The sequence below is a fragment of the Lepisma saccharinum genome, chromosome 5 (assembly GCF_977018435.1).
Source record: "Lepisma saccharinum chromosome 5, izLepSacc3.1, whole genome shotgun sequence".
Taxonomy (NCBI): domain Eukaryota; kingdom Metazoa; phylum Arthropoda; class Insecta; order Zygentoma; family Lepismatidae; genus Lepisma; species Lepisma saccharinum.
Genome location: NC_139233.1, coordinates 449,868 through 463,155, shown reverse-complemented (window position 1 = coordinate 463,155; position 13,288 = coordinate 449,868). Strand labels below are relative to the sequence as shown.

Genomic DNA, 13,288 nt, shown 5'->3' with positions numbered 1-13,288 from the left:
GTGAAATTGTTGGGTTCAGGGCATCGACTTGTAAGAAATAAATTTACTGGGCTGTGGTCTCTCAAAGGTTGAGAATTTTGCAACAAGCAGCCAAAATACATCACTTGTTGCTCCGTGACCAGGTTTAGCAGCTATTTAACCAAATTATACATGATGTACTGGAAAGCCAGAATACAAATATACATATTTTACTAGAGTTGGAAGTGGTAGGTTTGAAATGAGTGTCTATTTTACAGTAGGGAGATAAAAGAAAACCATGGAACAGGAAAAATACTGCCAACTCCTGTACTTTTATCCATTTGAGACACTTTGGGGAAAGAAGCCGAAAAAAGACCAACCAAAAAGGCCGTAGAAAAAACTCAGGTTATTTTCCAAAAAAGCAGTTTTTTTTTCCAACCACTTCCAACTCTAATTTCAATACTAGTTGTTTCCTCAATTTTTCAAGTTTTCTAGGTCAATGGAAACCCTTAATTAGCAGAATTAACAAACAAACTACATTCTACACAAGAACCTATAACCTAAAAAATAATGCTACACTTAAAGTGATGTTACCAAATGTCTTAGCAGAGAGTGCAAATGTTATAATATCATCTTGAGGTCCATCATAATCAGGAACATTTTCTGCTACAAATGTCAGATGTGAGGACTGTTCATGGCGGATATTAATCAGCACAGACGAATGTATCATTGGCACATCGAAGCAGCCTGTCCGCTGCCTTTCGAGGATTGGTTTGTAATCGTCTGTTCGGAGGTAGTAGAAGTCTTCGGTCATTCCACACCAGAAATTGGAGTACATACCGTCGGAATTCAGCATAGGAGCAACCACAGTGTAATCCAATGACAACAAATGCCTTAATGTTTGATTGTTTGTTATAAACACATCACAATCCAAATACTGAAAGGAAAATGGAAAATTAATACTATTCCAATATTAGAAGAAAAAGGAAAAAATATACAAGTTAGCGATGGATCCAGTACTCACTACTTTTATCTGTATATCGGTATTGGCTGATAGAGGTATCAGTTTATTGGTAAAATGATGCAGTTTATTTTTCAAAGGAAAATCCTTTGAAATCCCTGGTTACATACATTGATTAAGCAGATATTGAATCATACATGTTCTTCAAGGAACATTAGAAATTATATCATGTTTGTAAATTTTCAATCTGTACTTTATCGACATGATCAAATATTTCATATTGGCCCATCCTTAACACACACACAATACAAAATTTAACATAATATCAATTTATAGGAAACATGAAAACTGATTTGCTGATTTAATAATGTGTTGTAAAATTTGTTCATGAATATTTTGATAAACATATGCATGCACCACTTTCTTGAATGTTTACAAAATATTAGGATGTTCAAGGTGGGTCTTTCCTAGTGATTCCCTTCATATTTTAAATAATTAGCATCCATTAACAACTAATTTCCCAAAAACAAAGCTTCTCAGTGCATACTTTTTCACTGAAAAAAAAATCTAGTTTATACAAAACTTCCTACGAACACTAGCACAAAGCGAATTATTTTGGTATTTAAATATGTATGTCATAGTATAGTAATGAACAAAAAAAGAGAACTGAAAAATTTTGATTTGTTTTGTAGAAATAATATCCTAATAACGATGCTATGTGTTACTATGACAACAGCTATCCCAGTCATCCTCAAAAGGATTACAGGCACTGGGAGAGGTAGTCCCAGACAGCCGCTAGAGGTTATAATTCCTGGGGCTCCTGAGGAATGATCCAGAAACTGTGTCTGAAGAGGAAGTTGACACTTGACTTCCGCTGTAAGTTGAAAAAGTTCTTACTTCACATCTTATGGCATGTAAACGCAAATAGCTGTTAGTTACTTGTCACAGGTTCTCAAAAAGTGCTGTCAAGTGCCGAATGAACAAAAAGAGGGGAAAAAATTAAAACTGTAAATGTTGCAGTGCCCTGTGGCAATACTAGTGCACTATTAAAATGTGATTTCATGCCTACCTCTTCTGGAAAATACATGATTAGCAATTTGAAGGTGGTGATCACTTATATGTGGATAAAAATAAAAAGATACCAGAGTGCTCAGTGTTTGTGAAGTGCTTTAGTTTTGGGATATGAAGGCGAATGCTTGTCTGGATGAACATGGAGCCAATGCAGTCATGGGGAATGCCTATGGAAATTACCCTAACTAGGTGCGATGCTCTACAAAAATTTTCTTATCTACAGATAATGACTATTCAAAATCATCTTGGGTGTATTAAGTGGGAAAGAAAGTGAGCAAGATTCAATCCTTGAATAGAATAAGTCTGTGCAGAGGCAGAAAAGCAATGTTAAATAATAAAAAAATCCCAAATTGATTAGTGATTAATTAAATTCCTGGGAAACACCAAAAATCATGTAAAAGACCAAACTTATGGTACTTGCTATGCCAAAAAATAGATGCTCACGTTATTCTATCCACTAACAAGCATTTTCTAGCAACAATCAACAAATGTTTGTGTTATTACAATTACAAACATTTAAAGTTGTTAATAATGAGGCATGCGTGCACAGATAATACTCACCCACAAGAAATCAGCCCACATATGCCTTGATGCAAGCAGAACTTCCTCTCTAAGTTGAATAAGATGAGTAAAGCGTGATGGTGGCCAGTGAGCTACTCCTTTTTCCCCAGGAATTCTATCAGGTGGGGACGATAAAAGTTCTGCATTAACTGAATGGTAATTATTTTCTACAACTGCCATCCATTTCTTCAATATTTCTATTGTTAAATCTTGATTGTGGTCACTCCGAATCCTGAAAATTATACCAGAAAGGTAAAATATTATACATTTATGTTAACAGCCATCCATTTCATAACTGAATTATAATAACAATAATATGCTTAAATGTGTAATCTCTTAGACTTAATGGTTTTCATTTCTTGTGTACTCCAAAAACATGTTTGTACATGTAATAGTCATGCACTGACTGCAAATTTAAGCATAATACTCATGTAACGTAGAAGCTGTTAAAGAGCAATGCCATATATTTTGCTGAAAGAGAGAAAGTTATTCGAGTGTAACGGTGGAACTGGGATTTTACATTTTTCATGAGATAAAGCTGAAAAAACTCAAAAGTGAGGAAATACTCAGGAACGTAAAACATAATCTGATGTAGGCACCTACTGAAATAAAACTTTCGAAAGTATTACTACACATGCAAATAAAATTTCATCTAATAAATAAATATTACTCATACTCTGTGCCGGACAAGGTGGATAAAAATCATAATTCTTATTGAAAAAATAACTTTGATGATTTTCTTCTTTTTTAAAAAAAACAAGCTTCAAATTGCTTGGTTTTTGGTACCATACATATAAAAATTTGTTTTTATAGAAAGGCTTTTTCTAGTAAAGGCCCCTGTAAAATATTTGAACAGTTTGATTAAAGCAATAAAAAATTATATGTACATGTACATATTTCTGTTTCTGAAAATGTATGTATGAAACTACTATGGAAATGTTTGTTGAGTGTGTTAATGAAACTATAGTAATTTCAGTAACTTTTCTTCCAGTGAAAATCAAGTATTCTGGATGTACTCTATAACTGTAACAAAATATTAACTTCAATATTTTTATAGTCTTCACAGCAGAATTTTGTAATTTTTTTTAACGATAGTTTGAAATATATCAGTTGCCATGTTTATTTACAGTTTAGAAATAATGACACTATTTATGGCTTAACATGATTAGTATTTTGTATATTTTTCTACACAAAATGTTTGCTGATTTTGTATATAAAAATTACTGAATTTTAAATCAAGAGAAATGTAAGTGTGTTTACAGTTCCTTTCATATGAGCTTTCCACCATCAGTACATATATTTGTTCCCTTTATTTTCCGATGGCCCCCATGGCAGAGTGGTTAGCACATCACACTACGATGCCAGGGGTCCTGAGTTTGAATCCTGGCCTGGGCATGGATGTTTGTGAGTGTCCATTCATCAATTTCATCATATCATCACTCTTCCTCATCTTCGCAAATTAGCCAAAAGTGACACAAGAAGCAAAGTAAAATAAAGCAATTCAATCAATTCTTTATTTTCCTTCCTTATGAGCGTAATAAACACTATTAAATCATTACAAGATTAATGTACTTTCACCAAAAGTGATTCTGATATCTACAAAATCCTTATGTACATTATTCTATATATATATATATTTTAAGTGATTTAAATCAATCCACCTTAGTGGATCTACAAATCTTGCCCCCCTCCTCACCCCCCCCCCCACTGCTGCAAAATACCTACCATTTTGTGTGTGTGTCTATATATATAGGGGGCAACTGTGAAATTTGAAATGGAAACCCCCATTTTGTATTTTAAAATCGGATTCTACGTAACAAAATAACCGGGTTTCTGTACTACACTTTGCGCAACCCAGGAACGACGACGTGGACGTAGTAGTATTTTGTTCCCATCGGGTGCTTGTTTTAGGTGAGTCCCCTCGCCTCTGTGGTGACCGGAACTTAATTACCCGCTCACCACCGCCTTTTCTCCATTCCCAACGTCGAAAAGCATAAACATCTGAATTGTTCATTGTTTACGTCACGGCATGATTTGATTTTCTTCCGCGCTCCCATAGGGCCGCTCGAAGGCGACTGGTCTGCCATCTGGCAACTCTACGCGGGCATTCGATTACCTTGACGTGCATCGGCAGTTTGCTGCGTGAGCAGTTCCCAACCAACAATGATATACACATAGTGGGCTTCCTCATCATGCCACCAGGTCAGTTCGGCATGAGGAGCTGCCACGGTGAAGGTCGTGTGCTTAAAGCGATCGTTGTGTAAGAGGTGAGATCTTACAGAATGTGAAAGTGGGCAGTCAAATTTAGTTTCAGTAACCCTGTGTGCATTCTTTGCAACTCACGAAGGGGAGGGGGAGGGGGGAATCGTACTGGAATAGTAATAGGTATACGAAAGAATAGAAAATCCATTACTGTTCGTATTCTGTCAACGATGGCATTGTCAGAGAGGGAAAGGATAACAGTTCTCATGATGCGGGGGTTTGGTGATAGGGAACGATCATACAGAGACGTTGCGCATTTATTCAACGATACGTTCCCAAATCGTGCACCTATTTCAAAATCTACTGTTTATCGAACTGTTGATCGCTTCGAAAGAACTGGAGCAGTCAGGGATGAACCACGATGTGGAAGACCTAAAACTGCTACAAACGACGAGAAATCTTTGGAAGTTCTAATTCATTTCCAAGAAAACGCCCATACTTCGAGTCGAAAAGTAGCTCAACAAACCGAAGTAAGTAAAACATCTATCCTTATAATTGTGAAGTCGCATCGGTATCATCCGTACAAATACTGCGAGGAAATGATGCTACGATTCGACAGAAATAATTAATTTCTGTGGTGGACTTGTTTCTCCGATGAAGCTACCTTTGAGTTGAGTGGATCTGTCAACCGGCATATGATGAGGTATTGGGTCACTGAGAATCCCCACTGGATGAGGGAGCACCGTACACAGTACCCGCATAAAGTTAACGTTTGGGCTGGAATATTGTGTAATAGTATTATCGGGCCATACTTCATTGATAGCAATTTGACATCTGAAAAGTACGTAAAATTGTTGACCAATGAGATAATACCTGAAATACAAACTATCGTTGGGGATGCATTCACGAATGTTTGGTATCAACAAGATGGAGTTCAAGTTCATTTTGCTTTAATTGTTCGCAATGTGCTGAACAACGTTTTCCCTGACAGGTGGATTGGTAGAAGGTGCATCATAGAGTGACCACCCAATTTGACACCTCTTGATTTCTTCTACTGGGGATACTTGAAAAGTAAAGTTTTTGAAACCAAACACAACGATATCGAGGAATTGAAAGACAGAATTCATACAGTGTCAAATGCCATTAGTCTGGAGATGTTACAGAATGTTTCCAATGGTGTGTACCTTCGGTTGGGACCGTGCCAAGAAAAGGGGGGATACCAATTTGAGCAGGAAATGAATTGAGGTTGGCGAGAACACCGAATGGTGAGAGGCGAGGGGACTCACCTACTACAAGCACCCCGATGGTGAGAGGTGAAGGGACTCACCTACAACAAGCACACTGATGGTGAGAGGCGAGGAGATTCACTTACAACAAGCACCCCGATGGTGAGAGGCGAGGGGACTCACCTAAAACAAGCACCCCAATGGGAACAAAATACTACTACGTCCACGTCGTTGTTCTTGGGTTACGCGAAATGTAGTACAGAAACCCGGTTAAGGGTTTCCATTTCAAATTTTACAGTTGCCCCCCCACCCCCAGGGGGTGGGGAATCAAGTGTGATATCATTGAATAGCTTTCTTTCACTTATTAAGTGCGTATTTTTTTAGTTTTCCGATTCGATGTGTATTTCTCACAATATTTGACTTTTGGACCACCTGGTATATAATGTATACTGTATTCGTTTCGATACCCTTGAATAACTAAGTTTATTTTTTACATAGGCATACACGAACCCTCTACTATGTCAATGGCTAAAGGCTTATTTGTCTCCTGGTATCCCTACACTGCAGGGTTTTGCAGCTTGTAGATCCGGCACTGCTCATACTAATGTCAAAAACATCCCATTTATATGTTACTTCAGTATGAATGCACGGCATATTTCACCACCTCCATTTTGACAAAAGTATTGTGGTGCAGGTTACTGTTGTTGAAAGTATTTTTTTTTTTCTTATTTTCTTCAGCAAAAATTTATATAGCCATGTATAGCAAACAAAAGCAACATAAGAACTAAATTGATTGGTTGACTGATTTATTTTACATTATACATAAAGTGTTCTTGGTAAAAAAAAAAAAAAAAATAAGTTTCTATGTATGTACTCTATGTGATCAGAAGTATCCGGACACCCACCTGAAAATAAAGTACAAGTTTGGGCAACCCTCCATCGGGAACAATGGCAGTCAATACAGTGTAGGCCCACCCTTAGCCTTGATGACAGCATTCACTCTGACAGGCATGCTTTCAATCAGGTGCCGAAAGGTTTCCTGAGGAATAGCAACCCATTCCTCACAGAGCGTCAAAATGACAAGAGGTATTGATGTGGATCGGTGTGGTCTAGCACGAAGTCGGCATTCCAAAACATCCCAGAGATGTTCTATGAGTTTCAAATCAGGACTCTGCACAGGCCAGTCCATTAGTGGGACGTTGTTGTCGTCAAACCACACCCCCACAAGCCCTGCAGTATGGACGAGTGCTCGGTCGTGTTGAAAGACACAATGGTCATCCCCGAACTGGTCTTCGACGGTAGGCAGCATGAAAGCTGTTGAAATGTCAACGTAAGCTTGTGCCGTGACATTGCCATGTAAAGCAAGAAGGGGGCCAAGCCCCCTCCAGGAGAAACATGACCACACTGTAACCCTGCCAGCTCCGAATTTTACTGTCGGCACTATACAGACTGGTAGATGTCATTCACCAGGCATTCGCCACATCCATACCCTGCCATCGGATCGCCACATTGTATACTGTGATTCATCACTCCCCACAACGACTTTCCACTGTTCTATGGTCCAGTTTCGACGCTCCTTGCACCATACGAGGCAGCGTTTGGCATTTGTCTGTGTGATGTTTGACTTATGGGCAGCTGCTCGGCCATGGAAACCAAGTTGCAGCACCTTGCGCCAAACAGTAATGGTGCTTGGAGTAGATCCTGATGCAGTTCGGAATTCCTGTGTGATGGTGGCGATGGATGATTGACGATAATGCTGTACAACCCTCTTCAACAATCGATGGTCTCTGGAGGTCAACATGGGAGGTTGGCCTGCACCCTTTTGGGTTGTACACATTCCTTCACTATAACATTGGAAACAGAAAACAGAGGGATGTTTAGGAGGGTGGAAATCTCACACACAGACTTCCTACACAAGTGGCACCCAACCATCTGACCACGTTGAAAGTCTGTGAGTTCCTCAGACCATCCCATACTGATGTCTCACACTGTCTGCAGACTACTGAGTTCGCTGACTATGTGTTCCACACGGTAGATGGCAGTAATGTGTCGCCCTCTATGATAAACACACGTTTCGCGGTGTGTCTGGTTACTTTTGATCACATAGAGTATATCTGTGATGTATTACCTTGACAGGTTCCGACTTTCTCACAAAATTAATACGTATACTTTTACACACTTCATCAATTTCAGACACAATGCAATTTCTATGGAAAACAGAAAATTTCATACTTCTTTTTCCATATTTGTTGTCTCACTAGAAATCTACGGGTACCTATGACCCTCTGTACCCCCTCGAGAAAATGAAATATTTTGCATGGTTTATGAAGATTTTGTTGTTTATGAATGTTTTCACAGTTGTTTTTAGCTCATGGGAATGTGTTATTGTGAAGTAATGTACGTCCGTTGGCTTACTGTGAAGCACTACAGCTCAAAGCGGGTCCATCCTGAAATCCTCCACCCTAGATTTCGGGAGTGGCAATTTTTTTCTTAGGATGATTGTGTGTTGCAATTTGTTAAGAACAAAATTCTGGAGCGCAGAAACAAATATTTACGAGTGCACAGCCATTGAAAGTGGAGATACAGATGTTTAAAGTTGCGAGGTGGAAGTCTACTTGCAGCCATGTCAGTTTCGTAGCAGCAAATTGCCCACCGATTCCGGGCTCCGGGCCTGGGGTAACTGACTTACCACCCCCTACCAGTACCACAGCTCCCACCTTTTTTCTATAGAGTCCCTTTCTTTAAAGGCATGTTAGGACCTGCCCAACACTATTTTTCGACAATTCACTCAAGCATAAGGAAGCTACCAAAAAAATAAACATTCACAATCCACAAGTCATTCATAAGAAGAAAAAGAAAATATGCAGACGTGCGCCTGTGACATGAATCCATGATGGAAGCCCTGAAACCATAATGACATTACGTAGGTAAGGAATTTTAATATTACAAAAATGTAAGTTTTGTAGCACGTAGATCTCTAAAAATTACCTTCCGTGCTAGTTAAAAATACACTTTCTTATAAGAAACTTCATTTTGGACGAAAAAATTTGAAATGTGGTAGAAATCGAGGGTGGAGGATTTCAGGACGGAGCCCTCGAAGCCTTCACGCAATTGAATATAGCACCCAACCCGACATTTCACAACAGCAATCTATAATTTTACGTTGTTAGGTTAGGATTGTTAGGTTTGGGACTGATAGTTATTTTGACATGTTCTTAGCTATTTGAGTACTACATACAAACAGTTTTACTAATGAAAAGATGATGTAGTACGCCAAAATGACAGGTTTTTACTAATGCATGCCATTCTTTGGGATCAAATATCTCTTATTTGTGTTGGAGCGAATTGACAATATACAGAAAGTCTCCAATTTTGTTAATTTTTGGTATACTAACTAATTTTGGCCTCCTAATCACAAATCTGTTGTAAAAAACCGGGGGTCAGGTCTGGAAATTTGAAAAAAAAATGATTGGATTTTTTTTATATATATATAGGTATATATGCGTAGTTTTACGAACGAAAATGTAATCTCCTCTCATTGTTTTCAACCATGCCGTTGTTTTACAAGAAAATGATTTATGATGTTCAATTCTAGTATGAACCCTATTTTTTCGATGAATTTAGGGGTGAAATGAGTGCTAATGGAACCTAACCTAACCTCGTGTGAATGGTTCGTGGGGCTAACGTCAATGGTTTGTGGGGCTACCTGTGGATGGTTTGTGGGGCTACACGTGGATGGTTTTTGGGGCTAACGTCAATGGTTTGTGGGGCTACCCGTGGATGGTTTTTGGGGCTAACGAACAATGTTTCATCAAAATGTACAATTTCCAGACGTGAAAATTACCGAAAATTAACAAAATTGGAGACTTAATTCTCGAGGGAGTACAGTGGTTCAACGGCCCCCATTCCACTACAGAAGCTATAACATTACGTCCTTAGGTTAGGAGTGTTAGGTTTGGAGCTGATAGCAATTTCCGACGTGTTGTCTCGCTCCACACAAACTGTTTTTACTAATAAAAAGCGGAGAAAGAACTCAGAGATGACAACTTACTTGCGAGGGGCATACTTTGGAATTAAATATTATTTGTTATTTTTCACGCACTGGAACCAATTTTATTAAAATTTCAGTAACCACCAAACGTCTCTAATTCCCTTATTTTCGTATTTTTCACATTGATACTTATGTATTCTGCATTCCTAAGGGTTCTTCAAGTTCGCGTTTCGTTTTTTGCACGCAAATAATCTCAATTTTCGAAATATCGAGTATTTCTAATTTGTTCGGTTTCGCTTGCGTTACACGCAATATGGCGGAGAAATCTTGACTAGTGTAGTCCATGATCAGTGTTTATGCGGTGTTGCAACCTTCTTCATAGAAAAATACCTACTTTCGTGTTACTGATTTTGTATTTTTTTCCAGGTTCGAAAACCCCACGAACCATGCACGGATAGCCCCACAAACCATTCATAAATAGCCCCATGAACCATTCACGGATAGCCCCACGAACCATTCATAAATAGCTCCACGAACCATTCACGGATAGCCCCACGAACCATTCATGGATACCCCACGAACCATTCATAAATAGCCCCACGAACCATTCATATATAGCCCCATGAACCATTCATGAATAGCCCCACGAACCATTGACAGATAGCCCCATGAACCATTTATGGATAGCCCCACGAACCATTCGGCTATACTCTAGTTTACGTCCTTCTTGCCAGTTTACAAAACCATGCTAGCAGACAGCCGGCGCTTCGGCATCCGTAGGGTAAGTAAGTTTTTCTTTTTACACTTTTAGTCACTAACCATTCACGGGAACGAGGTATGCCTACAAGGTTAGGTTAGGCCTGTTAGGTTAGGTTCCATTAGCACTCATTTCACCCCTAAATATGTGCTTCATCATTGTAAAATGTCCTTAGTACGTTCAATCACGCATATCCGGACAACATCGGTTTTTCTCGATTTTCTCCTCCAGGAAATTTTTCCTCGCCTTGGGATTTACTTTGTTGAATTCCTTATAAAATAACCTTTTCAACGATATATGACACGTATTCCTTAGGAAAAGGATGTAAACTAGAGTCTTACCAACCATTCATAAATAGCCCCACGAACCATTCATAAATAGCCTTAGAGATACTGGGCAAAAGGGGGGTTATAATCCCCATCAACCTCACATTAAGCACGCCACTGATCCTGTGCATGTCATGTTGTCACAAGTTCGTAATCAGAAATGATGAACAGTAACTCACGTTTATTTACGTTCTAGAACTGTTACACAGTTACAAAACCGCATATTTGGAAACACTAACCGGTTGTTACATCATGAAACGCTCGCAAATATTTGGTTCACGAAGTAGACGGACATCAAGGGAACAGCTTTCGTGCATCGGAGTGAAATTAATGTCGAAAATTACATGACTTACCGGCAAAAAAATTTCAACGAGGTGAAAACAGACCTTCCTAAAGTATAAATAAACACATTTCGGTACGTACTTTCTCCTGTAAAATTGAAGAAATACGTTTTGGGGATACGAAAATTTTACCCCAATTTTATATTACTTAAAAAATCGAAATCTGTCAATTAAAACGAAATTCAACGTATTTCTCGAGGGGGTACAGTGGGTCAACAGCCCCGAAATCCTCAACCTCGATAAAAACATGTTTCCGCCGTGCCAAAAATTTCTGAAAATTACTTATAAATTACCATTCTTCAGAAGAAAAAAATCTGAACTATCGTGAAATCAAGGGTGGGCTTATTCAATGTTTGGGTAAATGTCTGTTATATCAGAGACAAATTTCTAACGCATATTTTCAGTTTCAAATGGTTCGTACTTACCAATTGTGTATTGCGGAACCTATTTCAAGGTGCCATTATGCTTTTTACACAAAAATAACTTCGATTTTTTACATTACGAGTAATTCTTTTGGGTCCTTTCTTTCGTTGCGGAACATAGAATATTTCGCGCACAGCTGTGGATCATCACGCGTCGTGCTTGTGTTTTGTCGATTTGGAGTGGGCATGAAGTGTTGCAACCTTCTTAACCGAAAAATACCTACTTTCGTGTTCATTATGTCATCACAAACCATTGACGGATAGCTCCAAAAACCATTCCCGATAGCCTCAAAAACCATTCACAATAGCCCCAAAAACCATTGACGGATAGCCCCAAAAACCATACACGATAGCCCCAAAAACCATTCACGTTAGCACCACGAACCATTTCCGGCAAGGTTAGGTTAGGTTAAGTTAGGTAAGCATAGTTAAAAAATATAAAAATCCTGGTAAAAAAAAAGGCACGTTTGGAAACACTTCTTCCTCTCGCGAGACCGCGTGACTTTCGACACTCGCGCCATCTGCATGTTCATAATGGAAACAACGACATAATGTTGTCGCTTCGCACAAAAGGCTACTTTGTTACATCAAAAGTGCTTATTTTCTGTTGTGCAGCATTCCATAGTGACAAAATACCTCCACGAAGTTTGATAAATGCAACAGAAACTCATTTCCGTAAGTAGTTTCTCCTGTAAATTTGAAGAAAAGTGTCTCCGATATAACAAGACATTTACCAATATTTGTATGTCTTATGGTTTTGTTTCTAAATTTCATCCATCCCGACACCTGGAAACTTTCTACCTTCTCCCAGTTTAAATTAGAACTGTAGCGACTAAGCATATTGTGGGGAAAAAAATAGAATAAGTAACCCCCCGTCTTGTTAGCGCACATAAATTCAACAGTTTTTTCAACGTTATTCGAAAAATTGGTTCTGCTCTTGTTATCATGACTGCATGTGTCATTTCTCTTCATAGTGCAATTTTAAATTATAAACAACTTACCAAAGGGAAATCCGATCCTTTGGATAATCTAGCTTTTCCAGAAGTGTCAAAAAATACGGAAGCGTGTGGGCTTTATTTCTCACAAATATAGCAACAATGACTGTTGGAGCTTTATTCTTTGGTATGTAAGTTGAATTACTACTTGTGCATTGATTTACTACAGTGACAAATAAAACGAAGCGTATAAACATTTTTGAGATCCCACCGTTTTCCCACAAGTCAACACATTTACCACTGGAGGCTGCCATATTTGTTTACATCCAGCAAGTGGGAGAGCCTGACAAGTTAAGTCCCGATATGCGCAGATCGCTGCGGAGCACTTCGTATTACGTCATCCTCCCCACCACTCTTCTACTCACTGGTCTGGCGTTGAGAGTACCAGTGGTGCCAACTCAGCAAAATTAAGCTAAAACAAATATGACAAACAATTTTCACTGTTTAGCGTGACGGTGCATGCAGGCTCCTATTATA

At 38.7% G+C, this 13,288-nt stretch overlaps 1 protein-coding gene across 2 annotated transcripts in view; it reads right to left on the bottom strand.

Moving 5' to 3' along the window:
- The window catches only part of LOC145987597 (glycosyltransferase 25 family member), a 575,666-nt gene extending 562,603 nt beyond the window's left edge, over positions 1-13,063 (bottom strand). For both annotated transcript variants that reach the window (XM_083121956.1, XM_083121957.1), the window contains exons 1-3: positions 12,818-13,063; positions 2,552-2,783; positions 553-895 (exon numbers count right to left, since the gene is read on the bottom strand). In XM_083121956.1, coding sequence (XP_082978082.1) covers positions 553-895; positions 2,552-2,783; positions 12,818-13,008 — 766 coding nt within the window. In that variant the 5' untranslated portion in view covers positions 13,009-13,063. The remainder of the gene's footprint in view (positions 1-552; positions 896-2,551; positions 2,784-12,817) is intronic.
- Positions 13,064-13,288: the final 225 nt, after the last annotated feature.